The sequence below is a fragment of the Orussus abietinus genome, unplaced genomic scaffold (assembly GCF_000612105.2).
Source record: "Orussus abietinus isolate OABI.00-Male unplaced genomic scaffold, Oabi_2.0 scaffold9, whole genome shotgun sequence".
Taxonomy (NCBI): Eukaryota; Metazoa; Arthropoda; class Insecta; order Hymenoptera; family Orussidae; genus Orussus; species Orussus abietinus.
Genome location: NW_019396004.1, coordinates 950,876 through 978,282, shown reverse-complemented (window position 1 = coordinate 978,282; position 27,407 = coordinate 950,876). Strand labels below are relative to the sequence as shown.

General features: G+C 52.6%; 1 protein-coding gene across 8 annotated transcripts; it reads left to right on the top strand.

Moving 5' to 3' along the window:
• Positions 1–311: 311 nt before the first annotated feature.
• On the top strand, positions 312–25,402 carry LOC105700888 (syntaxin-1A). Of its 8 annotated transcripts, none has more exons than XM_012427133.1 (10): positions 312–589; positions 3,256–3,342; positions 6,649–6,748; positions 14,024–14,098; positions 14,173–14,355; positions 14,534–14,607; positions 14,863–15,000; positions 17,224–17,334; positions 21,510–21,599; positions 21,757–25,402. In XM_012427133.1, the coding sequence occupies exons 1-9, from the start codon at positions 557–559 to the stop codon at positions 21,588–21,590; spliced, it is 882 nt and encodes a 293-aa protein (XP_012282556.1). In that variant the 5' UTR covers positions 312–556; the 3' UTR covers positions 21,591–21,599; positions 21,757–25,402. The 8 variants fall into 8 exon arrangements, with proteins under 8 accessions (XP_012282556.1, XP_012282555.1, XP_012282557.1 ...); XM_012427132.1 differs by lacking the exon at positions 17,224–17,334 and adding an exon at positions 16,208–16,318; XM_012427134.1 differs by lacking the exon at positions 17,224–17,334.
• Positions 25,403–27,407: the final 2,005 nt, after the last annotated feature.

Genomic DNA, 27,407 nt, shown 5'->3' with positions numbered 1-27,407 from the left:
GGCGTCACTTTTATCAGCCAATCCAAACGGCCATTTCTGCCGGAACGATCGCGGTTCGTCCACGAACCTTGTGCGCGGCGTGCGAGGGTCGTGCGCCGTGTCGCTCCCACCCGTCCTCGAAGGAAGCCTAGACGTGGACCAATCAGGAGCCGCCTCGCTTCGGAGCGCCAATCAGCGAGCGCGCATTCCCCTGGAGCCAGCCGAAAGCGGGCCAATCACGTGGCGCGCACGAGGCGCGGGCTCCCTCCTCCGGCCTCGTCCCGGGGCGGCCGTGACGTCATCGGCGCGTGCGCCCAGCGGAGCGACGGCACTGCAGAAGCGGGCGAGCTCGCCGAGCGGTATCGATTTTACGATCGTGTGTCGTGTCCGGCGGTTACGTGCGTACGCGTAGACCGTGCGTCAATCGAGGGACGGGTTTTTTTTTCTAGTGGGCCGCCGCGAGCACCGTGCCGTGCACGGCCGCAGGTCCGTGAATGGGATTACGTGTCGCCAGCAAGAGGCCCCGCTGACCGCTGACACCAGTCGCTGAAACCGCTGCCGCCGTCGCTCCTTCACCATGACCAAGGATAGATTAGCAGCCCTCGTCGCGGTGAGAACGCCTTCTTCGGCCCCGCAACCCTATCGACGCCCCGAGTCCCCACGGGAGGCGAAATCGAGGCACGGAAGGCCCTCGGTGGCCGCCCTCCGGCCGCTCCTAACCTACACGCTGGCCCTGGACTGGCCCGGAATCTGGCCGGGACTCGCGCGAGCGTTGCCCGGCATTAGCATAATCGACCACACGAATTAGTCATTTGGACTCGTTTCGAGCGACGTACCGACCTTCCAATTATGCTACCGTGTGCCAGTGGTTGTTTCTGGCTGTCGGAGGCCCTGGGCCCGCAGCCTGACCTTCCGACGTACAGACACACCGTTGCCTCATAGTATAATTACCCAGTTACTTATCATTATTTTCACGTACCATCTCGCTGCGCACTCGACATTGTATACTCCGTGTCGCCTCGGTGGCTGTAAAGTAACCGTGATCGATCACACCTAGTATGGTCTCAATTGTTTCCACCGTCAATTTCCATCGAACCGTCAGTGTCAAGGCAACGGTTAACTCCTCTCATCGGAGGCTCCGGCTCTTAACCCGATGACCTAATGCCACGACGAGCCTATTGCAGTGCTCCGGTGTAATCGATTACGTGATTAAATCCCTGCCTCGATGGGTTGCTCTCGCATGAATCTCCTTCATGGGAATGTTATTATCGCTTGTCTTCATCTTTTTCTTTCTTTTCCTTAGAAACGACGAGGAGTGCTCTGAAAGGAAGCTTTGTTCCCTGTTGACCCAGGCTGATCTCCGACCCGTGACCCCTGGCAATTTTCTCTCAGCGTAACGCGAGTTAACCACCCTCCGAGTCCCTCTTCAATTATTACCGCGACCCTGCTCGTCAGTCAAATGCGGTAATTTTTTAGAGCGTGACAGGTGTCGAGCCTGGCGTCATCGGCGCATTCGACTCTTCTCGTCACGTCGGATGTTCGCCGTCTCCCTTCCACTAGCGGCCGGCCGATCGCTCCCTCTCGCTCGCTCCTCGCTCACGCTCGACGCCTCTGCGCTCCTCGAGTCGAGATCTTCGGGCCGCACCCCGAGACCCGGCTTTCATTCACACGAGATTAGGGAAAAATGCTTCCCCATTTTCCCTCGGCCCCGAAATACATTTCCTCCCCTTGGAATTTTATCCAAGAAGGAAAGGGACCTCCTTTTGAGGCGTGGAAAAAAAATATATGAACGACATTTATTTTTTTTTCATGACGTCCATTTTCATCGCGCCGATTTTTGCGGAAAAATTCGAACCCGGCGTTAAATCGCCTCTTCATGAGTATCCCTTATTTACTCCTCTTGGACTTTTTTTTTTCTCGCGTTTGGGTTCAGATTGAACGCTGACATCTTCACACTTCGACAGGTGTTTCTGGGCGTCATCGACGTTCTCGGAGCGTGACTCCACGTTGAAATGAATCCTCTATCTCGGCCTTGTATCTCCTCAATCTGGACTGATAGCGGGAATTAAAACACTGGGGAAATGTAGATCTGATTTTCGACTTCTTGCGCCAGTACGAGTGATAAGGGGCACTGATAAGAGAGGAAAAATGATTCCTCTCGAGTCGTCGAGTCAGCCGACGAGTCCTTGGACCTACATTTCTGTAGCGAAGAATTAACGGCGCGGAAGGTCGTTAATTACGGCAGGTTAACGAGGGGAATTTCGATAATTCGGGAATTAAACCTCACCGCGCGTTAATTGTTATTTACGCAGAAAATTAAAAAATAAATCCTCGCCATCGTCCTCGCAGGGATTCTCCCCGTTAGCGAAAATTCCTCGGTCGTTATCGATTAACGACATTAATTTCCCGGAATAATCCTTGACTTGACGTTTACATAACGCAACGTTAATCCTTCGCCAGGATATCTCTCGCATTTTATTTTCCTATTTCCTGCTCCGTCCATTCTCGCCTACGGATTTATTTTTGCATTTTTCACTCGCCATTTGATAATTGCAAACGCGTTAAATAATAAGATTAACAGAGACGAGACGAGTGATAATCGCCTTGGGATATTCGGGTAGGCCAGGGATACCTTGCCCTAGGTCGCGGATAAGGAATAATTTTATGTAAATCTTTTTCTTTTACAATTTCCACGCTTTCTTTTCATTACTCGGTAATTGAGACCACGCGAAACAATCGCTGGGTCGGCCGGAAGGGTAGGTCAAGGATTCGTTGCCCTAGGTCGCGGAGACGCGTCGAGGTGAAGGTACTGAAAGATGGCACTCGATAGTCTTTTTTTCTTCTTATTGTTTTACCCTTTAACAATTTTCCCTCCCCTACCCTCGCCCGGTGTCCCTCTCTATCGATTACGTGCACAGCCGGAAGCGGGAAACGGCGAGCATCGCGTACCCGAAATAGAGGATTCCCATGAATTTAACATCGCGTCCGCGTGGATCCGTCCATCGGGACAACCTCGCGAGAAAATCCCCGGATCCCGATTTACACTCTCTAGGTTTTATTTCACCCCCGCGCGGAAATAATTCACGGACAATCGAGGTGGCCCGTAAACCGCGGCTCGTAAAGAGATGTAATCCCGGGGTATAAAGCCCGCGTTAATTCGTAGGGAAAAAGAGAGAAAGAGAGAGGCAAAAGCCTTTCAGAGTTTTTACATTTTTTTATCTTTAATCCAATCATGGTGGAACGATGGTGATTGTGGTTTTTTCTCTTTGTTCGCAGGCCCAGTCGGACGATGACGACGTGGCGGACGAGGTGGCCGTTCCCGTGGGAGGGACCGATGATTTCATGACGGAGTTCTTTGCGGAGGTGAGTTCGTCTTTTCCTCATTAAAAAAAATTTTTTTTCCCCTTTCCTCCTCTCGGCTATTTTTATACCGGCCATTTTTAGCACGCGGTGATAAGGATTATTCCTTATTTGTAGGGAAATGTCAAATCGCGGCGATATCGCGGGCGAGGATGCGCGTTGACCAGATTGCGTGCATCCGGCCACGCGAGTGGCAAAGTGGTATCTCCGTCTCGCTCGCTCTAGCGGGTCGGCCGCGCGTGGCGTCTCTCTCCCACTCATTGAGAGGTGTCGATGATCGGCCGAGCCGGGCATTTAAATTTTCTCTCCATAAGTGTCTGCGTCTCTTTCGCTCCCGTGTGACGGCCGTGCACGGCGTCTCTCTCCCACTCATTGAAAGGCGTCGATGATCGTCGGACATTTAAATCCCTCGAAGGGTTCGGCCGGATACGGAACGGCTGTGAGAAAAAGAGAGGGAGGAGAAGGAAAAAGGGAGGATGGGTAATGGGAAGGCGAAAGTAGGGAAAAGAGGGAAGAGTCCGTTCCCATCGAGCGGGAGGCGTCCCGGCGGCTGCGCCCCTCGGGTTTTCGCACCGGGACCTATCGATATATCGACGCTGCGGTTCGATATACGAGTGTGCGTGTGTCTACGTGTACGTGGACGCGTATATCTCGAGTCTCGGCGGGTCAAGAGTTCATGTCTGAATGGGATCTGTGCTCCCTGGAGGAAGACACCCGGGATGCGTTATCGGAAAACCGCGCATCCGAGGTGCCTTCTATCCTTCAGGAGGAGTCGTCCTGCGGGACTCGTGCATCCTGGGAGAGCGGGACGTTCTCTGGAATGGATCCGATGGGTGGTATCGATCCAACCCTGCATCCCCCAACTTCCCCCGGGATAAGGACTGCACCTGAGAGCCTCGTCGTCCCAGACAGGATGCATCCGCAGGACTGGCGCATCCTCCAGGATACTCCTGCATATTTTAGCGGTCTCCAAAAATGGATCTCCCGTATAGATGCGACCCTGCATTTCCCATCTTCCCTCGGGATAAGAACCTCGAGTCATCGATACGCGGTGACAGCCTCGATGCACGCGTATATCGAGGTTTGCCCCAGCGGGGGCGAGTCACCCCCGCGGTCGGGCGTGAATCGCGAGAAAAATGTGGGAAAAGGAGACGAGGGAAGGAATACCGGGAAGAGGGAAACGAGGACGAGGATATTCGATTCGATCGGGCTTTCGGGATGATAAAGGGCGGTCCGGGACGGCAGGGGGTGAATTTCGACCCCCCAAGGCTCCATTGTGCCGGCGGTGTTGTAAGGGTAAGCCGGTTTCCGCTTTTCCTCCCCTTTCTCTCACTCTTTCAGCCGGTCGCCCCACCTGGCCCGATGCTCGCGGGGATGGAGGGGGGCGGCGCCGATTCCGCAAAATCAAAAAGGATTTGGGTTAATGCGGCTCGCGCGCGACCGCCATTGTGTCCAGGGCCGCGCTCCTCCCCTCGTTAACCCGGTCACGAGTCGAAAGAGAAGCGGAAAGTCACCATGCGGAATTTCTCGCCTCCGTTTCACCTAGGGGTGGATTTGCCGATCGGACGATCGCCCACCCCCCGGCCGCATTCCACCTTGCATTTCGGCGTTTCTCTTCGCCCTGGGACCAGATCGCGAAAAACGCTTCCTGGGAATGTTGTAGAGAGGTTCGTTCTCTACAATTTTTCTAGGAGTCGATTTTTTTGGAGGTGCACCGGTTAGCCGGAAAATCGGATTCATTGGGGTCTGCCAGGCCTTCCTTCGTCGCCCCTTTTTCTCAGCGTTTAGCCGAGAATTGTCTCCCTCTTTCAGGGGATGGGTATCGATCCCGGGGGCCAAAAGTAGCGACCCCGTGTCCTGACAAATCACTTTAACTTTTCCGACGAGGTAACCTCGCCGCTGCTCGTCTGGGTGTCCCCTGGTGGGCGGTGGGTGGTGGGTGGTGGGTGGCGGCCGGCCCCGCCGCGAACTTGTCGCCGGCCGTAATTACACAACTTCAATCCCGGTTCTCCAGGTGCACATTGTTCCCGACTTTTTGATCCCCCGGCCTCGAAGTTAACACCCCCTCTCCCGCCCGGCCGACACCCAGAACGGGAAACGAGGGAGACTAAAAGAGGAAAGAAGGAAAAAAGAAAGAAGAAAAACCGGCAAAAGGGATCTCCATTACCCTGACTCCTCGGGCCGACCCCGAGCGCCGTATCTCGGGAACTTTGAGGATGAATCTCCGTGATAAGAGCCCCGGAAATGCAAATTACCTTCCGAATGGTTTCCCCGCCGGATTTTCTCGCGATCATCTACCCGGGATATTTTCCAGGCACCCGGGGCCACTTGACGGGTAAATTATCGGGGAATTATTAAAATTCATCCCCTCCCGGAGGGTGGTAGGGGAAAGGGATGATAATTTTCAGAAAATTGCCTTTTTCGGACCGAACTCTTAGGTTGATTTTTTTCATTCCTTTCTCCTGCTCTCTTTGCCTTCGTCCCTCATTTATCTTCCTTGGAATGATGATTCGGGGGTCCTCGCTAATGGGAACCCCTCTCGCGGATTTAACGCCCCGTTATCGGGCCCGATATAACGGGCTGACTCGTTCCACTTGCGCTCCGCCGCGTTAACTTTGTTACGCCGTCCGACCGTACCTCCCGCTGTACCACTGAATCTTGCCCTAATGGAAAATCGACCCCCCGGGCCCCGTAATTTCGCCGGGAAATGCTCCCGGGAAATTCATAACGAATTAACGGCCTCCCGCGGGGGGAATTCCCGAGGTTTTCACCTCACCCCGGTAAGGGAGAAAGAGAAATAAAAGACTAAAGGAGAAAACGCCACCCTCGATTCGGTGTGCCTCGAGGTCGGCTCTCTTTTCTCTCCCGGGTTTCCTCGGGTTTTCCTCGGCCCTCCGATCGCGGGAAATTAACGTTAAATTCACCCCCTTGACTCGCGGAATTATTTGACCGGGAACGGGGCACGCGGAAGTGCCGCGCTCGTTAGCTTCGACCCCGGAGTTAGTAATTTAGTAATTTCGACGGCGAACCGCGAGCGAATGGCAATCGGGGTCTCTCGGCTTTCCCCCCCGGGGTGGGCGGTCCTCGGAAAAGCGAGGAATAAAAAGAAAAAAAAAATATCCTCCCGCCGGAGAAATAAAGGCATTAAAATGGAAATAACAAGGGGGAAAAAAAAGAACATGGCGATTTCAGAGTTTTCTTTCATTATCGGGACCGGGAATTTCCGGCCACTCGTGATAAGAATCTCGCGGCCCGATTGGGATGCAAAGTGCTCCTCGCTAACCCTGGGACTGTTTTCTCTCTCAACAGGTGGAGGAGATTCGGGAAATGATAGACAAGATCCAGACTAACGTGGAGGAGGTGAAGAAGAAGCACAGCGCGATCCTCTCGGCGCCGCAGACAGATGAAAGTGAGTAAAACGTCCATTGTACTAGGCACTAGTGAAGATATCTCCTATTGTTTTTTTTTTTCTCTCTCTCCTTTCCCACGACCTAATCGATAAATTCCACGATCGACAATTGCGAGTCGGTCGACTCGATTATCGAGGTGACCCCAGCTTGCGAGGGAGCCAGGAATTTTCTCGAGGGAGCAGGTGCAGTCGACCAGGAAATTCGGTAGCCCCCCGCGCCAAGTATAAGCTTATCGAATGATAACACGAATTCCCATCTCCGATAACATCTGCGAGCTAGTGGCATCGATTCGGCGCAGAACTCACGGCGGGGATGACGATGTCGCTGCCGGCCGTCGGGGGAGAAAAACATGAATAGGGAGGAAAAAGCGAAAAATGGGAGAAATCATCCCCACTGATAAGAGAGAGCGAACGTTCAGGAGGGACGATAGCGAGGAGGCCTGGGGGTGTCCCCGTTAACGGAGCCGTCAGATCCACCCGATTAACGCTGGGGGTTGGGGAGAATTATCGGGGGTGGAGGGGGCGGTCCTTGCAGTCGTAAACGTCAGGACCACGCGGTCGACGGTCAGGGTCCCGCGGGGGGGCGCGGGGGGCGGCCCAGGGGACATTCAATGGACCCTTCGAGAGGAGAGAAGGAAAGCTACGAGAGAATCGTTCGAGTCTGAAAGGGGCCGAAGAGCTGGGAAAAGGGCGGAAGGACCTAACGGGGGTGGGCGGCGAATCTAGTCGGGGGGTTGAAGGGGGCTGGGGTAATCGTCCTTGCCCCGGTTGCCATTGTGGCAGCCGCGTCGGGGTTGGTCTCTCTCCTGCCGGTTACACCCGGGGTTTAACTCCCGGGGGTGGGGAAAGAGACCTCTGGAGCTTGAAGTGAATTTTCGGCAGCGTCTTCAAGAGGATCCGGGGAATCCCCTAGAATCCTCGACATCCTCGGAAAAAATGTCAGCTTTGAGATTTTCGGCTACTGGAATTTTTTTTTCTTTTCTTTTAAGCTGGGACTCGGATGCGGATGTTCCTGAGATTGTCAGGGGAGCTTGCCACAGGCGAGGGGGGTGTTTCCCGATTTTGTGGGGGATTTTGCAGAGGGGGTGGTACCGGGGAAAATCACGTTTCTCCTCGGGGGGACGGTGGGCGCCGGCACTCTCGACCATCTCCAGGAAGAAGGGCTGCATCGATTTTAGAGGCTAAGGCTGCAGGAGAAGCGGTTCCGGAAGAGCGATGGAAGGCCGGGACGCCGGGTCCTGGGGGAGGGCTGGAAATTCTTTGGGGCACCGTCCTTCGGCGGGGGGGTGGATTTTTTTGGGGCCCGGAAGTGGACTCGTGAGGGGAGTGCGGGGAGAGTCGGCGAGCGAGGGGTGTCGCACGCAGAGGGCGGTGGGTGGCCCGGGGGGTGGGCCTCGGAGTTAGCCGGAACGGGGTGTGGGCCTTCCTGCCGAGGGGGATCGATAGCGGGAATCCAACGGGCAACCGGTCGAGTTGGCCAGCTGGTCCCCGATTGACCCCTTCGGGAACCCTCCCTGATCGATCGGCCCATCGATCGGACGAGGCTCCTCATGGTGGAGGAGACCGAACGATTCTCTTGGAGAATTTTCTAGCGGAGAACCTGGAGGACCTGAAACCTCCCATGGGAGAATTTCCATAAGAATTTCCGTGGGAACTTCCAAACGGAGAACTTTGTACCGGAGAACCTCCCACTGGGTGAACACCCAGTCGAAGGAGTTAAGACGAGCCCCATAAAGGACTCCGTTACCTCCCTCGGGACTATGCCGCAGCGGCCGGATTCGCACTCAGGGAATCCTCCTCTCTCTCTCTATCGCGGACGTTCCGCGCCAAGATGGCGCGGCTCGGCCGCGTGGCGATCGATGTTTTTCCGCTAAGCGACCCGCCCCACGACGCTAAGGGCGGATTTAACCCCCAAGAAGTGGATTGGCTCGGGTAAATGTCGGCTTACGAGACCCCGGGGGGGATTTACCTGTCCCGCTTTTGCGTTTCCGGCTGGCCTCCGATCTCGAAATCCTCCCCGGCGTCGCGCCGCTCAAAATGTCATTTCGGAACCCTCGAAAGGAAAACCGATAAAACCCACCCCCTGCCTCCCCGGGTTTAATTGGATTGATTCGCCCGCTTTGTTTGTCCGCTCGTTAACGTCTCCCTTCCCTCCTGGAAGGTCCTTTCCGGGACGCCCGAGATCGCCCGAAATCCCGCAGGGGTGGGAATGGGACGACCTCTGGGAAAGGGGGTGCGTTTCCACCCTCGGGCCGATTTCCTCCCCCGGGAGTGCGCCTTTCGGCGAGATTTTTTCCCGCCTCGGGACGCCCGACTACGCGTACACATTTATTCCCATAAAAAGGGATGAAGGGACGAAACCCGAAAAACCACCCCATTTCCCCCCCTCTTCGTCTTCTGATTAATCGGGCCTCGCAGCCTCCCGAAGGAGCCTAACGAGAATCTTCCCGTTATCGCCCTTAACCACCCTTATCGTTCCTCCACCTTTCATCGTATTTCTTCCCGCCTTATTGAGGGCATAAAAAAAATCGCCACAAGCCGGATCCTCTTTCGCGATCGACTCTTATTTCTTTTTTTTCTACCTCTTTTTCCACTCTTTCCACCCTCTGAAACATGAGAGAGAGGAAGAGATATCCTGGGAAACGGATCCTGGTAAGCTGCGAGAGAAGAGTTCGAGAGAGGGGCGGCTCGGAGGGGGAGAAAGAGGGAGTATCGATTGCAGCTCCGTTCCCCCGGCTCGCTTATCAGGAAAATCCAGGAAAATTCAGGGGACGTTGTAAAAGCGCGATAAACCGAGTCGTAAAGGCGGGACGAGTGTATCCCTCGATTCCTCGAGCAGGAGGGTTTCGGGGGAGGAGGGGGATGGGAAATCATATTAATAACGGGAAGGTTTCCTCCGGTTAACGCTCGAGGGGGAAATCCTCCCTGGGAAATGTCGGGACGATATAAGGGATCCTTCTTGGGGATGGAAGGGGGTGTTCAATTTCCCCCCTGCCTAGGGGACGGGGTGCCGGGGAATTAAAGCCCCGTTTCCGGGATTCTGATTTTCCCCTTCTCCTGGTTTGCCGAGGTTTTCCGAAGTCGGAGGAGGGAATTTTTCCACGGGAAAATTCTAGAAGAATTTTCCAGGGAGGACGCGATGACGCCTGTCGTTATCAGCTCGGGATTCGGGGGCTCCTTTTCTGTTTCCCCTTTTTTCCCTCTTTTTCGAGGTCTTCGCCAATCCCGGGGTTATTAATATCTCCTTAGGGAGACTATCCCAGGATTTTCCTCGGAGTAAATTCGGCGATGGGAGGGCGAAATCGAGGCGGAGCGGATTTATCCCGCAGGATCGCGGGAGGAAATAGGACGGGATGTTGATTAATACCGCGGTCGGGGCTTGGGGGAAATCGTGGGGAAATTTCTTCCCGGGGGATGCATGAGTCTCGGGATAACGGGAGCGCTCTCTCGCTCTTCCTTCCTCGTTTCCTTTTTTCTTTGACCTCCTCCTTTTTCCGTTCCCTTCCTTCCCCTTGCGAGGGAATATCCGGGAGTCGTCCAATTTTCGCGCTCTCAAGTGCTCTCCCATAGGAGAGGAGAAAGAGGGCAAGCATTGACCCTTCTCCCCCTGCCCGCTTTTCCGGGCTTTTCGCGAACGGAAATTTTCCAAACAATTACGGGCCTCTGTAAGGGTCCTACAGGGCTCCCTGAACAAAAGGGAAATTCCCCATTTTCCGGGAAAGGGCGCCTCGTGAATCCACGATTAGAAATTAAATCGGAGCGTTTTCGGAGAAGGGTGTAAGTCGAGGGGCGAGGGAGTCCACCCGGAAACCGGCCAGGTGCTTCCGGGAAGGCGAAGTCCCCTTTCTCCCTATCAACCCTCGGAAATCTCGAAGGAATTGGCCCGCGACACGCGAGGGAGCTGCACTTATGCCCGACCTGGGGCTATTCGGGCTCGGATTTACGGGGAAATGGGAGGGACGTCACGGAAGTCGTTCGCTACACCATGGAGGGAAGGATTCCGGCTCGGGGATATAAGAGAAAATAGGATCCTGGGACCTGTAACATCCCTTTGTCGCTTGGACCCGGCTGACCCTCGCGGCGACCGGGCTGCAAATGCCACCTCTGACGTCCGCCTGGACCTTATATACCCTGACTACCCCCTCCACCCGGCCGCCGCCCACGTGGTCGCGCGCCACGTGGCCAGCTGTCAAACCGTCTCTATCCTAAAACGGTTCATCAAACATCATTTTAATTTTTTATTTTTTCTTAAGAGATTTTGTCGGCGTGATTTTTCAGACCTTATCGGACGCGTTATTGCGCGCCCTCCTAACTTCAAAGTCGAATCTCCGTGGTCTCGCTCGGTTTTAACGCTGAGTCGTTCCGTTTAACGCCGCTCGTTTCCGCGTTCTTCCGCCCTGGCCGCTGCCAAAAGCCATTTGCTTTGAGCCGGAGGAAGAGGAGGGAGGAAACCGAGCTCCGAGCTCGTTTTCCCAGGCGAGACATTTTCTCGAGTTTCTACGAGTCGGGGCCAGCTCGACGAATGGAGATTTCTGGTCCACCTTCCGGGGTAGGCGGGGTCTTTGAAGTCGTGGAGAAACACGGGAAAGGGGACATGCAAAGCCGTGGTACCCCTTTGGAGGCAACCTTTGTCGTGGCGGGCAATCTAAACAGCCGCTAGTTCGGCAAACGAGCTAACCCACGCGCCATCGATCAGCTGACTGCACCCCTCGACACATCCCTCGACACGGGACCACCCCTTGTGTGTTTTTCCTTCCCCGACCCTGTCTCCGGTGAATTAAACAAGCGGCGTGATACGCGCCACCCGAATTTCCAGATTTTGCGGAAGGATTTTTATTTTCCAACCCTAAATTTTCCTGCGATTTATTTTTTGCCACCTTTTGTGCGGCGCATGTCCAACCGAGGGTCGAAATTCACCGGCTAGAGTGACCAGACGAGCTTTTCAGAGAATTTCCTCGGAGCTCTCGGGAATAACCGCCCCCGCGAGCCGACATTTCCGCCCACGCGGCGATTTCCGCCCACAGGGGCGCCTTTCCCCCCGGGCGGCTCCGAGACGTCCGCAGCCACCCCCGCTTGGGCTTGCGGGAGCTTAAACGTTATTAACCCGGATATTGCCCCCGGTGGTCCTCAAATTGACCGCCCGACAATGGACACGCACTCGTTCGAGTTCCCCCTGCACCCCCCGCACCCCCTGGCTCGTCCCCCACCCGGAGGGGGCAATTCCCGTCCGCAATTTCTCGCCCCTACGTGCAAGGAATCCTTGAGAGGAGGAATTCTGCCGAGCTCCTCGTCGATCTAATTAAAAAAAAAAATAATAATTCGATAAAGCAAAGAGAGGGCAGAAAATGAATAATGAGGTGGAAAAGCTTCGGGAAATTGTAAAGAGGAAGTGGGGAAAATGGGGATATCTTGAAGCGTTTCTCGGTGGGGGGTGCCTTTTCGAAAAATTGTCCAACTGTTTAGTTGATCCTCGAGGCGGGGGTGAAATGGCATTTGACGCCTCGAAACGGCGCTTCCATTACGTTTATTATTTTATCCACGATTTTATTGCCGTCCGCGTAAACGCAGCGGTGGCGACGCGGGGGAATTGATCGCAGTTAAAACGAGATACCGGCAGTCGGGACGGTAGACACATATTGTATCGGAAAACTGTCGGACGAGAGCGGAGCGTGGGAAAATTAGCGAGGAAAAACATATCGCGTGACCGGTGGACGGGGGTTGACGTGGAAAAACTCTCCTTGGCGTATCCGAGAGGACACTTCGAACGGAGGAAAATAATTCTTTCGCGGTGGTAGAAACGGGATCCTTCGGTCGAACATTTTTCTACCGGTTTCCTTGCCTCCTGGTCCGTGTCCGTGAATTTTTCCGGATTTTTTGGAGTACGGTTAAGGGTTCCAAATTAATCGCGAAACGGGCGCGGTGGTTGGTGCCTCGTCTGACCGAACACCACCTTGTACTACTGGAGAACGCTTTGGCAGTAGATTATAATTTTTTAAAGAACAAGCACGACCCTTGGGTTGAACTCTCCCCTCCCGGCTTCCCCACCCCCTCGGCCGTGTCTACGATTTTTTCCAGGTTTTATCCCCGAGGGTTAATAATTTTTAATTAATTATCAACGCAGAGGTCCAAGAAGTGGCTCAACGACTCGAAGACTTTCGGAGAACAAAGGGGGAGCCGGTCACTCCCCGGGGGTGAGATCAAGCTACAGGGGTGAAACGGGGATGTAGGTTGCACTCGTATATCGGGGGTGTATCGAGAAGGAGCCGTCGGGTGGGCGGGGGCGCAGGGGGGGCACGAGAGGCCTGTAGAAGTAGAAAAGGAGGGGCTGAGGGGAGTTGCCACACTGGAGGACTCTCGAGAGCATTCTAGGAGAGAAAAGGAAAAAGATGCGACGGTCAGCCAAAATGGAGATGGGACGAAAGCCACCCTTCTGGTGAGGTGGCCCTTCTCTTCCCCGACCCCCGCGGGGGGAGGAGGACTCTTCGGGTTCGTCTCCTTCCCCGATATTCTATATGTGCTCGAAAAGTGGAATTCTCGTGGATTACCCGACGGGGCAATTTGCTCCCGAGTGGTTAAAAAAATGGAGATCCCCTCTTCTCAATGGATGCGATTATTCCTGAATTGTTACCTAATTTATTAACGGTTAATTAATTTCCTCCTGTCCCTGGATTTTTTCTTCATTCGGGAAATTAGTCGGAAATTCGAGGCGACTCGGTAAGGGGTTGCCTGGTAACGGGGGTTACCGTGCACGGAAATTGCAGAAGTTCGGGGCAAAAGAGGCGAATGAAAGGGTGGCGAGGGTAAATGTAGAGCGAAAATCGAACGATTCGTTAAAAATGGAGGGGAGAGTTTGCCGAACTCTTTGAGCCCGGGGTCGCGGGGTTACCTGGCTGCGACCTCGGGGGTGCGTTACCGGCGAGAATGGCTGGAATTGCGAAAGTTGGGGGGAGGGGCGAGGAGGAAAGATAAATGAAAAGGGGGCTCCATTATTCCCGGAGTAGTCGGCCAGGCTTTCTGCGCTTTCACGAGGGAAACGCGCCCTGTATGTGCGTTTCGGCCCGAGGCGAGATCAGGAGGTCGTAGAGGAGATCCTTGTCTCGGCCAATGGAAGACCCGCCAGCTAAAAAGCAAAAAAGAAGAGCGGAAGGGGCGCCACGGTTTACTTTCAGGTTCTAACGACTTCCTGTTGCTCCCCCGCCGCCGCCTCCTTGGCCATTTCCCCTATTTTCCGGATTTTCGCATCCCTTATTTAATATCGACTTATTTCCTTTGCAGAGGTCAAACTGGAACTCGAGGAGCTGATGGCCGACATCAAGAAAACTGCTAACAAAGTCCGGGCCAAGTTAAAGGGTTCGTTGGAATTATTTTCTTTCCGCTCTTTATCCTATTATATATATTCCTTCGATGTTCCTTTTTCTCCGCAGTGATAGAGCAGAACATCGAGACGGAAGAACACACGAACAAGTCCTCGGCGGACTTGAGGATACGCAAGACTCAGCACTCCACCTTGTCGAGGAAATTCGTCGAGGTCATGACCGAGTACAATCGCACGCAAACTGATTACAGGGAGCGGTGTAAGGGGAGGATACAACGACAGCTCGAGATCAGTGTGTTTCCTTGTATTTCCATTTTTATCGGGAAATTAGACCATCGTATGGTAAATGGGGCTGCTTTATATTTTTTTTTTATGCTACCAATTATTTTGTAATACGCGTTGCAGTGGGGTTCGCTTATGCAAAATGACGTAAGGACGCGTCTTAATTTTTATGCGATTCTCGTTTACAGCGGGTAGAACGACGACCAATGAGGAGCTCGAGAATATGCTCGAACAGGGAAATCCGGCCGTCTTCACGCAGGGGGTAGGTTGTTCCCCCTTTAATATAAAATTATAATTAATAATAAAAAAAATAGATCGGGTAGTTTTCCACGATTTATTTCACCATAAAGGTCGGAAAGTTCGGCGCCAGCTGGAAATCAGATTATATCGAGTGTCTGGGTAATCTGATTTTTAAGCGTGTTCGTGATAATCTTCAGGGTCGTTTCGATCGTTTCTGAGATGTCGCATTCCTTTTTCGCCTTCGTCTTGGCTGATCGGAGGGTTTCTCCATTTGCAGATCATCATGGAAACGCAACAAGCAAAACAGACCCTGGCGGACATCGAGGCTCGCCACGCCGACATCATCAAGCTGGAGAACTCGATCAGGGAACTCCACGACATGTTCATGGACATGGCGATGCTGGTGGAGAGTCAGGTAAGTCTTACAACCCCTCGAGGATCATTGACATCTCGCAAATACAAGGAGGACACCCGTTCAGCACCCCGAGGACTTTGAAAAAAAGAAAGAAAGAAACGTAAACTCTTAATAGACTTCCCAAAGTCGTCCCCGATTCTGCGGGCCGCTTGTTTCGGTTTTTATCGGGAGATAGAAAATAGAAAATGTAGAAACGGAGACGAGGAAAAGGGGCAAACGCGATAAATGGGCCGAGGAAACCGATCTCGCAACCCCTGGCGAGGAGCCAGATCCGGCATATTGGAGGCCATTGAAAACCGCCGGAAATCCTCGCTAAATCTGCGTTAAAAAGGGGATTTTCGGCGGTGGAAGTGCTGGCTCCTCCGAAACGCGCTCATTTCTCGAGTTCTTGATTTTTTTTATTTTTTTCCTTTTTTTCCCTCTTCCCGGGACCGTTTCAATGGCCGGAAACGGTCGCTCCGCTCGGCCGGGTTCTCACCTCGATGGTTGCCCCTTACTCGGGACTCTCTGAATACGTTTTCGCGGGATTAAGGAGAAAAGGAAGGAAACTACTTCCAACACGGACTTAGCGCAACGCGGTTAAACTCTCTCTCGTCTCTGCCACGTTCTTTCTTCTTCGGTTGTATCCGCCATTCTCAAGTTAATCAGCGCCCCGAGGGGGAAGTTGCCCTTAACCTAAAAAAGGGAAAAAAAAAAATAATTAAGCAACCCTGCAGCCATAAAACATGTCTGGCTTAATTACTCAGTAGATTACCCGCGTCCTCGTCAGACACGGTTTTCCCTGCCACCTGGTAGGAATAATCTACACATAAATAAGAAAATGGGGTAACTTCCCTCCGGGCGATGTCCTCGATAACGCCGCTAATAGTCGCATGACGGAAGCTCAGAGGACTGTAACAACCCCCGTTCGGAAGATTTAACAAGTTCGACTCAACCCCCATGCATTCGGCCCAAGAGGGTGGGCTTGATGAAACTGTAAAGGGAGGATACAGCCAGGCGAAATATAGGCGACGGCCTGTCTGGCGCCGACCGTGTCCTCTCGGCCTGCATTTCCATGAAGCTCACTCCGCTGCACGCACGTGTACATATACATGCACCTTTTCATACATACATATACGGGGATGCATGCGGGGACTCGGTCCGTATCTTCCGACTAACACGTTTCCCTGTGTTGCGCTGTTCCGGTGTTACCGAATGCCAAAACTAGGGCGAGATGATAGATCGCATAGAGTACCACGTGGAGCACGCCGTCGACTACGTGCAGACCGCCACGCAGGACACCAAAAAAGCGCTCAAGTATCAGAGCAAAGCCCGACGGGTGAGTCCTCCCCAAGTTTGCAAGCCCATGTGGATACGTACACGTCTAATTGGTCACTTCTTTGCGTTGTCCCGATTTTTTTTCCATTTTTTTTTCCTCCATTTTTTTCTTCTATCTATCGCCTTCTCCACCACCTCCACCCTCCCACGTTGGTGTGAAACGTCACGCTGACGTTACCCGACCACGTGGTCACGGTACCACGTGACGTCTCGTGTATACACACACCCTGTCTCTGTCTCACTTTCTTTGCGCCTCCCTCTGTCTGTCTTTCTCTCGTTGTCACCTGCCATTACGCACGTGTACGTGGTGCTTGGTGCATACGTATACCCCCCGTATACGTTGCGTATTATATATATATACATATACTTCTATATATACATACTTAACTGGGTGTGCTGGTTGTGCCTCTGTCCACTACTGCTCTCTGTGTACTAACGACTTACTAACCGCTGACTAACTATGTACTGTGTGTACCCGACGATACCGTGCATACATATGTGTATGCTCGTATATACATACATATATATACATATATTTATCTATCTGTATTCTGTAACGTGTGCGTGTGGACATTCGTCATGTGTGCGTCCGCCTATCGCCGAATGTGCCGCTGCCCTTCCATATATACTGCGCCTTTTATATATGTGTGTCCCCGCGTATATACGTTCACACGTCGTACACTCACACCCGTGTACACGTATATAACACGACTCGCATATATCTGTACACTGTCGCTGTCTCTATCTCTCTCTATTTCTGTGCGCGCGCGTGTGTGTGTATATGCGGACATGCCGTATCTCCCGTGTCTCGCCCCCGGTTGGTCCTGATTCCTCGCCCTGATGGCGCCTCCTCTGATTCCGCGTTCCTAACCTCAAAAACCACGCCCGCGGGCGCGAATACGGCAGGGGGAATTGGTGGACCGCATTGAGTACTGCGTCACGCAAACCGGCGACCACGTCGACCAGGCACGGGGAGAGCTGATCAAGGCCGAGGGGTACCAGGTCAAGGCCCGCAAGGTAAAGAAAGGTGGAAGAAGAAGCTAACCAAAAGACCCGCGAGGAACGTGGCGAGCGCCAGACCCAAGGACCTTCCTAACCTATAGCCGACCTCGCCGTCGACGCCTTGTGCCGCCTCGCGGCGCCCTCCGGAGCCGCGTTTTTCCGGTTTTCTCGCTCCCTGGGGGCGTTATTCCGGTTCCGCGGACGGAAACGCGTTCGTTCACTTCCGACGTACCTGCCCTGGGGCGCGGCTTCGAGATTCGTCGCGTGGCTCGCACAAGACGGCCGATCGAAAACGCGAGGTGGGACGCGGCATGACCGTGCATGTCTCTCTCGGGATTTGGCTTCGCCCTGGTGCCGTGGTGGGCGCTCTCGACGCGCTGGCGTGACTCCAGCCTATTCGTGGGCTTGCCGGAACTCATTTTCGTTCTCCTCGGATATTCGACGCCATTTTGGTCCCGATGGTGTCCCTCTCGTGCACAGGACGTTTGCCGCGGTGAATTCCCAAGTCTCGTCCACTTTTTACGCGTCTTGGGACGCGGATACACACGAAATAGGTCTCGGTGGACGAACTCGCGGAGATGTCGCTGTAATCGGCCCCGGTAGACGTCAGAGCACGATGACGCTGTTAACGACCACGCATGCCCCTCCTCTTCCGTTGTCTCTCTTCGTTGTCGACCTCGAATTCTTGCTTCTCGCAGTCGGAGTTTCTTCTACCCTCGGTGGCTTTCCAAGCATGTCGCCATTCGGAGTGTTAACGTTGATGTTCTCTGTCTGTCACGTCCTGGATATAGTTTGAAGTGGGAAAGTACTCTTCGAGTCCTTCCGACTAGCTTCGAGGTGTTTCGAAAAATCCCCCGGAATAATTGGGACCCCGACTGATATGCCACCATTGTGTCTTTCTGTCCACAGAAAATGATCCTAATTTCGATCTGCGCCGTAATTGCCGTCGTCATACTGATCTCCATAGTAGTAGCGTTCCTCCCGAAATCCTAGAACGGCCCTCTATAACTGCACTAATCGCCGCACCCACTAACGTACCAAGGGGAGTCACTAAACCTAGCAGCTTAATTAACGAAATCCACGCGACGAGCCACGGACTCATTAATTAACAGGAGTAACGCTAACGGCGCCGGCGATTAATAAACGATACGTTAAACTGCGCGCCGGCGACACCCTATGTCGAGGAGGACGCCGGAGAACGGACGCTCTTGGCGACGCCGCGAGAAACGCCACGACGCTAATGGGACGCCTACTAATGCTCACCCCGCAAACGCCGATCTGTATTTCCGGCACACATCGCTAACCGTTAACCCGTTAACACCGTTAAAACGACCCGCCCTGTCGCCCTCTTGTCGTCAACGCCAACTCCCTTCCGTAAGATGGCGCGTCGGACCGACAAGCTCACCTCGCGCGTTTCGTCCCACTTTTTAGAGACTTATTCGACCTCCACCCGATTGAATTTCGACTTTTCGCAATCTATCACCTGGCAGGAGTCTGTCTATCCCGAGTTTAGTCGAGAAATTCCTGGTCTTAGTCGGTTTTTTCTCCTGACAAATGCCGAGGTGGACGAACGTCGCCTGGTCCGTTTACGCTCGGTTTTTATGGGGCGTTTACTGCCGATGTTTTTACAGCGAAGGGACTTGTCGTGCCGAGCGCCATTACGTTTGTGTATATATATATATATATGTACATTTTTTTTTAATCAGGGTGAAGAAGTGTGTCGCGAGGGCGTGGGGTGTTTCTCTTGGTTGATGGTGGTGACGGGTCTGGAGGAAAACTTCTCGCCTCGCTTTCACGCGTCTCTGAATTTTTACTCTCTCTCCTGGGTTCCGTATACCATGGCCGCCGGGATCGAGACGTACACGTTGGACGCGTCGGGCTTGTCACGTCAATTACCGGGTGAAAATGGGAAAATGTAGGAGAAGAAACGAGAAATCACGGACGACGCGGTCCGAAATCGAAGAAACTGCCCGACGGGGAGCGTGGTGACGTCTCGTAGTCGCCAAGTTGGAAGCCCTAGGGGAATCCAAGATGGCGACCGGCGGCCATGTCGCATCTACCGTCAGGGAGCGCGGCGCGCCCTGGGATTTACGCTGAGGTTGTTTTGTTCACAGAAAATGATCCTGATCGTAATTTGCCTGACGGTAGCGGTGGTCATTTTGATTATCATTCTGGTACTTAGCTTGCGCTGACGGCGTCGATCTCGTGTGCACACGGTAAGGTGGCGTCGGTGTCGCCCTGGAGGTCGCCGCTCGGATCGCGACGCGACCGGCAAGATGGCGTCGCTCGCGATCCGAGTGGCCGATAACGCGTCGCTTCCTGAATTCGTTTCCCACGGAGGAAACGCCGACATATTCTGTTCTCCGGTGGCGCACACCGACGCATTTACGCGCGAGTTGAGGAAGCACGATCGGCAAGATGACGTCCGCACACTCGCGAGTAGCGTCGCGGTCCTTGGAACGATTATTATTCGCGAACGTTGGACTCGCGCCTAGGCGGCCATTGTTCCGAGTGGACCGCGGCGCGCAGGCGCGGCGGTTCTCCGAGCGGAGCCAGCCTCACCTCGAGTTTTCGTCTCATCGTTTCTCCGTCGCTGGGCCGAATTAAGGCCTGGGAATTAGCTTAGATTATACGTAATCCGTGAAGGATCGATTACCCGAGCCGGCGCGTACGCCGGGTGTACGCGGCTCGATGTAAATGCTACGATTTGTATAGAGCAGTACTACAAACGTGTATAGTTCTCTTTAGGCGAGTCCCCCGTAAATACCCCCTAGTCCCCCGAGAGAACCCTCCCCCCAACTCCACGGAAGAAGAAATCTCATCTTTGGGAAAATACAAAAAACAGTACATGACGTATTATTAAATAACTGTCACGCAATACTCTATGCGATAAAAGTTAATTACGGATTATAAACGGGAGTACGGAGTCCTCGGTGACGGGCATGTGTGTACGTAGGCATACGCGGGCCTACGTACATATAAACCTGCGCGTAACGAGCGAGTAATGCTAATTATCAGCCGCGAACGTACCGAGGCATTGCCGGATAATAATCGAGTAGTCTAATAACTAGCTAATTATGTAACGCGATAACGGTGCACTCTGGCGGCAACAATAACGACATTACCAGTTAACCAGTTAATAAGGGATATTAATAATAACGATTAACGATCAATAAACGACGTCTACTGTAACGAGCTGATCAATTGGCGGGAGGCCGAGACACGTTTCTTAGGCGTTTGCATTATGTATATATGTATACATATATACGTATATTCAAATAAGGCGCGCGAAGAGAAAAAGAAAGATGGCCGCCAAGATGGTGGAGACCCGATCGGCCCGGTTTTTGCGCGCCTTTCGAACGTCCCTTCGAGTAGAACCGCTGAATATCGGATATCCGGAGGGTAATTAATAATTTCCCATGAGTCGCTCCAGTAAAGAGACGGGGTCGTGATCGTAATTCTACCCGCGCGAATTACGCGGAGGTCCGCGTAAGTATCGCGTATATAAAGACGCGCGCGAGAACTCTCGGGTTTTTAGCGAATTGTTGTTAATTAGGAACGACGGTGCCCTCGTAATTAGGAACTGTTAAGTCAATTACGAAGCACGGGGACGATTTCGCATCCGTCCGAGGCGAACTCTGGCGAACAAGATGGCGGCGCGAGAGACGGGCTTCCGCTTCTTCTCGAAGCTGTGGGAGATAGTCCTCGCCCGGAGGAGAGCTCCGATTTGTACCTAAATTATTACACTTCCCAGTTGTGTATGCTTAACGTCTCGCCAAGTATAGAAGATATCGATATACGACTCTCTATCTCGAGATAATTATTTTCCGCACTTAGCTTTCGAGTACTCTCGTGACGTCTCCCCCGGATAAGTGTACGGCGGGTTTTTCTTCGGTCCTTTTTCGGGATCCAGGTGGAGTCGACCGTACGTCGAAAGCAATTAGGGAAACGGGCGTGCCCGTAAATTTCGCGGCCGTGGAAACGAGCGAGTAACAGTATTGGACAGAGAGCCGTCGCAGAGCCAGCATACGGGGAAAGGGAATGTAAGAGAGAAACCCAGGAGAGCACTTTGCGAGTAACGAGGGGAGACAGAGGCGCGAATTAGACGATTCTCTCGCATTCGTCGCCTCCCGAGAGAGAGGGAGGAAACTAGATGCCCGTTTTGACATTCATGTTGTTGCCGAGCGCAGAAGAAGATCATGATCATGATCTGCCTGGCTGTACTCGCGGTCATCGTGGCGACCACCATCGGCGGGTACTTCGGGCTGTGAACACCCGAGGTGAGCATTTTAACTATACCACCCATAATTAACTATAATTCGTAGGAAAAAGAACGGGAGATTTTGGCCAGACCAATCTATGGCGAGGATCTCGCGGACTCGTGGGAAGGAATACAATATGGCGGCAGATTAATCCCAGGTTGCGCAATGTTTCCAGGGGGCTGAGGGACGTGGCAAGCGAGCAAGGAGGTCACGGCTGTACCGCGTCTATCTCGAATCGCCGTACAACCGTACCACGGATATCGCTCTCAGAAGAAGGAGGAAGAAGCCGCCCCCAAGATGGCGGCCCCGGTTGCTGTGCGTGCTCAGGGACGCCCGAAGGCAGAAGAAGAACGGAAGAACCCGCTGCGCTCGCGTTCTATCTATATCTGTCATCGTTTCTCATCCATTGTCGGGGTCTCCGTCGGTCGTCACGGCGGCGTCTTTTCTAGCCACCGTAGCCCGTAGTTCCGTAGTCTAGGACTTAGCGCGATTACGTTATCCGGCGCCATTTTGTATCTTAAGTGGGCCCGCGGCCGGCCCGGCCGGCGTTTGAATTTCGCGCCTAACGTCGGCGGCGGGCCGACCGACGCCATTATTCGCCGCACAGGCGACGATCGCTCGCGGGTTTTCGCGGATACTTTGCTCGATATCCGCGGATACCCGCGAAAGGGACGTGGGAAATAGTCGGGTGCGCCGAACTCGGGAACGGGGGACGCGCGGAAGAGGGACCCGGGATGGCGCGTGTTGTACGTTCTCCAAGATGGCGGCCACTCCGGCTCCACGAAGAACGCGGGCAGGGGACAGGAGCTTCGCTCTGGGACTTTCGTTGGGGACGGGAAAAGGCATCGAGGACTAACGAGAGGACGGTCTTTACGCAGCGGCAGCCTGTTTCGTTAGACCTTGACATTCTAACGACTCTAACGAGCCCCTTTTCCATTAATAGAATGGCGCCTCTCCGGCCTCGTCCGAAAATACGCCCGTGGGAAGTACCGTCTACCGTGAACACCGACGCCAAGGAGACGTACAATATGGCGGGGGTCATGCAGAAAGTACGAGGAGCGGGCGATTCGCCATCCTTGGGTCGCGGGATCGGACCTGGGGAGGGAAATGTGGGGGGAAAAAAAATACTAGGAAAAAGTGTTCGAAACCGACCAGCGCGTTCGGTTAGGCCTCGCGGTCGACGCTCGTTATCCAAGATGGCGCGATCTCGGGGAGGCCGCAGTTAGGCGAATCTTGCAGCAGCAATAATACGACATAGGTGTTATACCGAGTAGAGTTAATGCAGAGGAAGTCGGGGGAGAAGGCGGAAGGAGGCTTCGAGGTCCCCGGCCAAGATGGCCGCCCTGCGGGCGGGAATTTCGAAGCTAGGTCGCGGCCGCGAGAGGGAGCTACTAACGATTAACGGCTTGCCGTTAATCCGGGCCGGTCTGCCGAGGGAACGACGCGATGTTGACGATGTTTTGTTGAGTATATTATACGAACGTTGAGGTATAACGATATTCAGATGATTATGGGTTACCTGTTTAAGACTATTATGGATATATCCGAGGGAAGGGCGGGCGCGCTCGCGCGTCCGCAGCTCGCTGATTATATGATTAACAATTACCGAGACGATTACTTAAGGTCGCCGTGCGTTGTACAGAAAGTGTAATTCTTAGCCCTAGGTAGCCACCGTTAATATATCTACTAACTAATACCCTGGAGTTTGATTAAGGGCTGATATGTTGACGTGCATTTCCCACCGCGACTCGTAGGGCGGTCGGCGTAGGCACTCGCGATATTAATTAAATATAATCCGGCTAAGGTTCGACGCGTCTCAATTACGGGGGAGATCGAGGATCCGTGGGAGGAAAGATGATAAGAAAGTGATACAATGGCGGCCGTTTTCGCGGAATTACGTATGTCGGCCTCGAGCCGCTTCGGCCGTTCTTGCGGAGAGTTCGATCGAGAAAATGGTCATTATTATACGGCTAGGATGAGCGGAGCACGAGGCTTCGACGTGTTCAATATTTAATATTTCCGTTGGACTTCCGCAGGTGCGGCCGCGTGCGAGAATTGCGGACTTCTCGTCCAACGGCGCTCGCGTTGGCGGGGTTGAAAGAAAATGGCGGATCGAGACGCGGCCGAACTTAACGCCTCGGCGGTCTGTACATTCTGAATGTGATTATAAACAGAAGTAATTCAATTAATAATCATTAGTAATCGAGTATCACGCGTCGGTAGGTTGGCACCATTTTGCGCGGGCGGTTCGAACGAGTCCTCACTGTGCAGAGGAGAGATTTAAATATCCAAAGTGATGAGAGAAAATATCACTGAATACCGAGACCGTATATACGTACTTGTCGAAAGAAGTGTCCACGTTCATTGAAACTAAGGCGCACCTCCGAAAAAAAAAAAAACGAGATGAAGTATAAAAACGTCCTCGCCGGGTGGTGCCTCCTTTCCGAGGATACCTACACACCGTGACTCTAGTCAGACTACACACGAGTACACGCGAGTACACACAGTAAGAAAGAAAGAAAAAAAAAGGTCACAGTACTTATCTCTTACTCTCAGATCTTAGCTTAGGATAGCGAGTCCTCGTCATAGGAATTGAGAAAGAGTTAATTTCTTATCGGTAGGTAGAGCCTCGCGGGGCTGACGTCTCCTAAGAGGGAAATATATATGTATACATATGTGTCCATATATACGTATACATATATATGTATATACATATGCATTTACCGAAGCACCTGAAACCTCGGTGGCACAATCGACTGCGCGTTCTAACGAGTTTGGCCTAAAAAAAAGTTCGTACGTTGAGGTTGACACCTAGTTCGCTTCTTGATGCCTTGCGCTTTCACGAGGAGGGACTCGCCCCTCGGCTGGCCAGTCCCTCGTCGTTATCTTAACCCTTTATTACGTCGTTATAATCATTGTATTATCATTATGTCGTTGCATTACGCAGACACGTCCGACACCACCGAAAAAATGGCTGCGCCGCTGTTCAGGTCGAACGATACTGTCCAGCTCTCATGCTCGTCCTATTTCAGGGACGACGCGACTCGGGCTGCTTGGACAATTTTTTTCTGTGTAATTCTGTTCTTGTTTTTTTTTCCCTTATTTATTTGTATTAAGTAGTTTCAACTTAGAGTGCAATGTCGCAACTTGCAGCTCGAGTCGCGTCGTAGAGACATGTCTGCTGGACAGGGCTGCCTCCGAAGGGAGGACTCCCTTCGGAGAGACACCTTCCAAATGGGTCACGGAGTCGAAGTCGAGGATAACTCCGATCTGCCGCTCCTCTAGAATCCACGCGGAATGTGTTCTGTATAAATCCGACTCAAACGGACAGGAATCTATTGACAATAAGGCCGCTCGACTTTGCCGCTCCCGCAAAGACTTCGGCCCCACGTAATTCGGCATGTCGGCCGCAGAGCCCGAGATATAAAGTATTAAAACGAGAGGAAAAATACGGACGAGCGAAAGAAACGACGATGACGATAATTAAGGTGTAATTGTCACCGCGACGGCGGCGAACGGGGTTGCCGGAGATCTCGTCGTTCTTCGCCGCGTCGGCCATCTTTGATTTCTTCCGGAGGGGAAGGCACGCTGGTATTATCGATGGTTTTACCGATTTATTTAGGGGAGTTGCTCGGTAGTTGTACTTCTTTTTTCTTTCTTTCTTTGCCAATGCTAATAACCGGCGAATCGAGACGGAGAGATTCGGCAATCCTGGCGGCAAACAGAATTTCAGCGGTGACCAAGGACGCGCTGGACCTTCGCGCCTCTTCGGAGGAGGACTCCTTGTAGATATTTAATAAATTCCTGGCCGGTGTCTCGTCTTCCCGAGCCGCTCGCTATATTAACCTGTGCATAGGGAAGAAAACGACGAAAGGTTTGCGCGTATCGGGAGAACCGACACTCGTGGATTCGTGCGTAATCGACGCGAATCTTGTTAGGCCGAGGGAAGGGCAAGATGGCGGACCGCGAGATTGACGCGAGTTCTGGAGAGATTTTCCCTCGAGTTCAAAAGTCTTTTCTTCTCTGTGAAACTTGCGAGCGCATCGCCGAGGCGGCAGACCCGAGACCGGGAAATGGTCTCGCGTTTGCCCGAGGGGCACCTCGAGGAGAAGGAAAGTGTGTAGCGTTCAACCTCGGCACCCTACTTCGTAATTTCTTGCATCACGGTATGCGCACTACTGAGTACTGCATTATACATATATACATATAAAAATAATATAAATATATATATATAAATATACATATGTTAAGTATATACCACGAAAATATGTCGGGCGGCATTGTTAAGCGCCACCCATATACATTTCTCGGAAGAGCCCCGACCTCCCGCCATGCGGCGGCGCTAAGATCGCTCAAACTCGATTTATAGGGCTGCCTGGTAGAGGGCGTTGCCACTCTATCTAGTTAACCTCGTCAACCCCGTTGACTGCCCGTTAGATCGTTTTTAAAGCAATTTTAGGCGAAGTGTCGACTTTCTTTTGTAACTGCCGAGTCGCGAGATTCCGTCGCCTCAAATCTCAACGCTTGCTTTATGTAAAGAGACGGATCCCTTATGTATATACGGATTTATTATTTTCGCGGTTTAAGCGAAGCACGTGACGAGAGATGGAAATCTCACCTACTGTGCCGGGTCCGTAGGGCTTTGTTTCGCCGCCAGTCGCGTCGCGATTTTTTATCGACGCGGAAGTTTGAACTTGTTGGAACTTGTCGAGCCTCGACGTCGGTTTAATCGTTGCGGACTTGGCAGACGCCTCCATCCTGAGTGTTTAGACGCGGCGGAGTCGTTGCTTTCGTCGCAAAAACAAGTATAATCTAGTTTCGAGATTTGGTAGCGATGTTAGGAGAAGTTCGGGCTTCCTAAAGATACCCGTGTGATCTCGGCGCCGGGACCTAACCTCTTGCCTCGAGAGAGGTTAGGTCGTCGGACTAATTTTTTGGGCCGTGGATAATGTATATGGGTCGTGTTAATCCAGTGCGGCTGCTGCGCAGGGAGGCTAATTCAATAAACCTTATGAGTGTCAATTCCAACTTTCAACTAAAAATCATAACTTTCAGAGGCGTTCGATGCAGGACACGTCGGGGCGAAAGAGAGCGAGAGCGAGAGCGAGAGAGAGAGAGAGAACGTGGAGAGTTTTAACAAAGGTAGCGTAAACAGGTCGCATGCGTGCGATTAAGTGAGATTATTGATAAATTAAATTATTAACGAGGCGAGTGAGAGGGAGGTTAGGTGGACGGTCTTAGGTCTGTTGCCATCGCCTGCACTTTCCGCAGTCTTGGGGAGAATGTAATCTTCTATCGAGGCTTACACTCTTCGTACCACTGCCGTTAGTGCAGGAGCCTCGAATGGACCCCTAGTTGCATAGTGCAATAGAAGACATTAGAGAAGGTACGAATACTTTTTATCGTAGGCTACTTCATAGGGAGGAATTCACAAATAAAGAGAGTACTGTATTGACGATCGGTTCAATTGATGGAGGAAATAAAGCGACGATGTTTTCTGCCTATACGTACTTATACATATATATATATACGTATATGTATATATATATATAAATATATACACAGAACATTAAACATTCTCGTACCTTGGTCGAAACAGGCTACGTACAACCTTGTATCGAGCACAGATGAGATACACAGAGTAAACCGGATTTACTTTAAGATGGCAAACACAGTACACGTTACACGTTCACACTCTGTACAAAGTTGGCAATAATCTTAAGACCCTTCTGTAATCATTACTTGCTTGGCGAACGAATAAAAGACTACGGTCCTCACATCGGAGTCCTCTGCGGAGCCGGTGGTTACGCTTATCGTTTAATTATC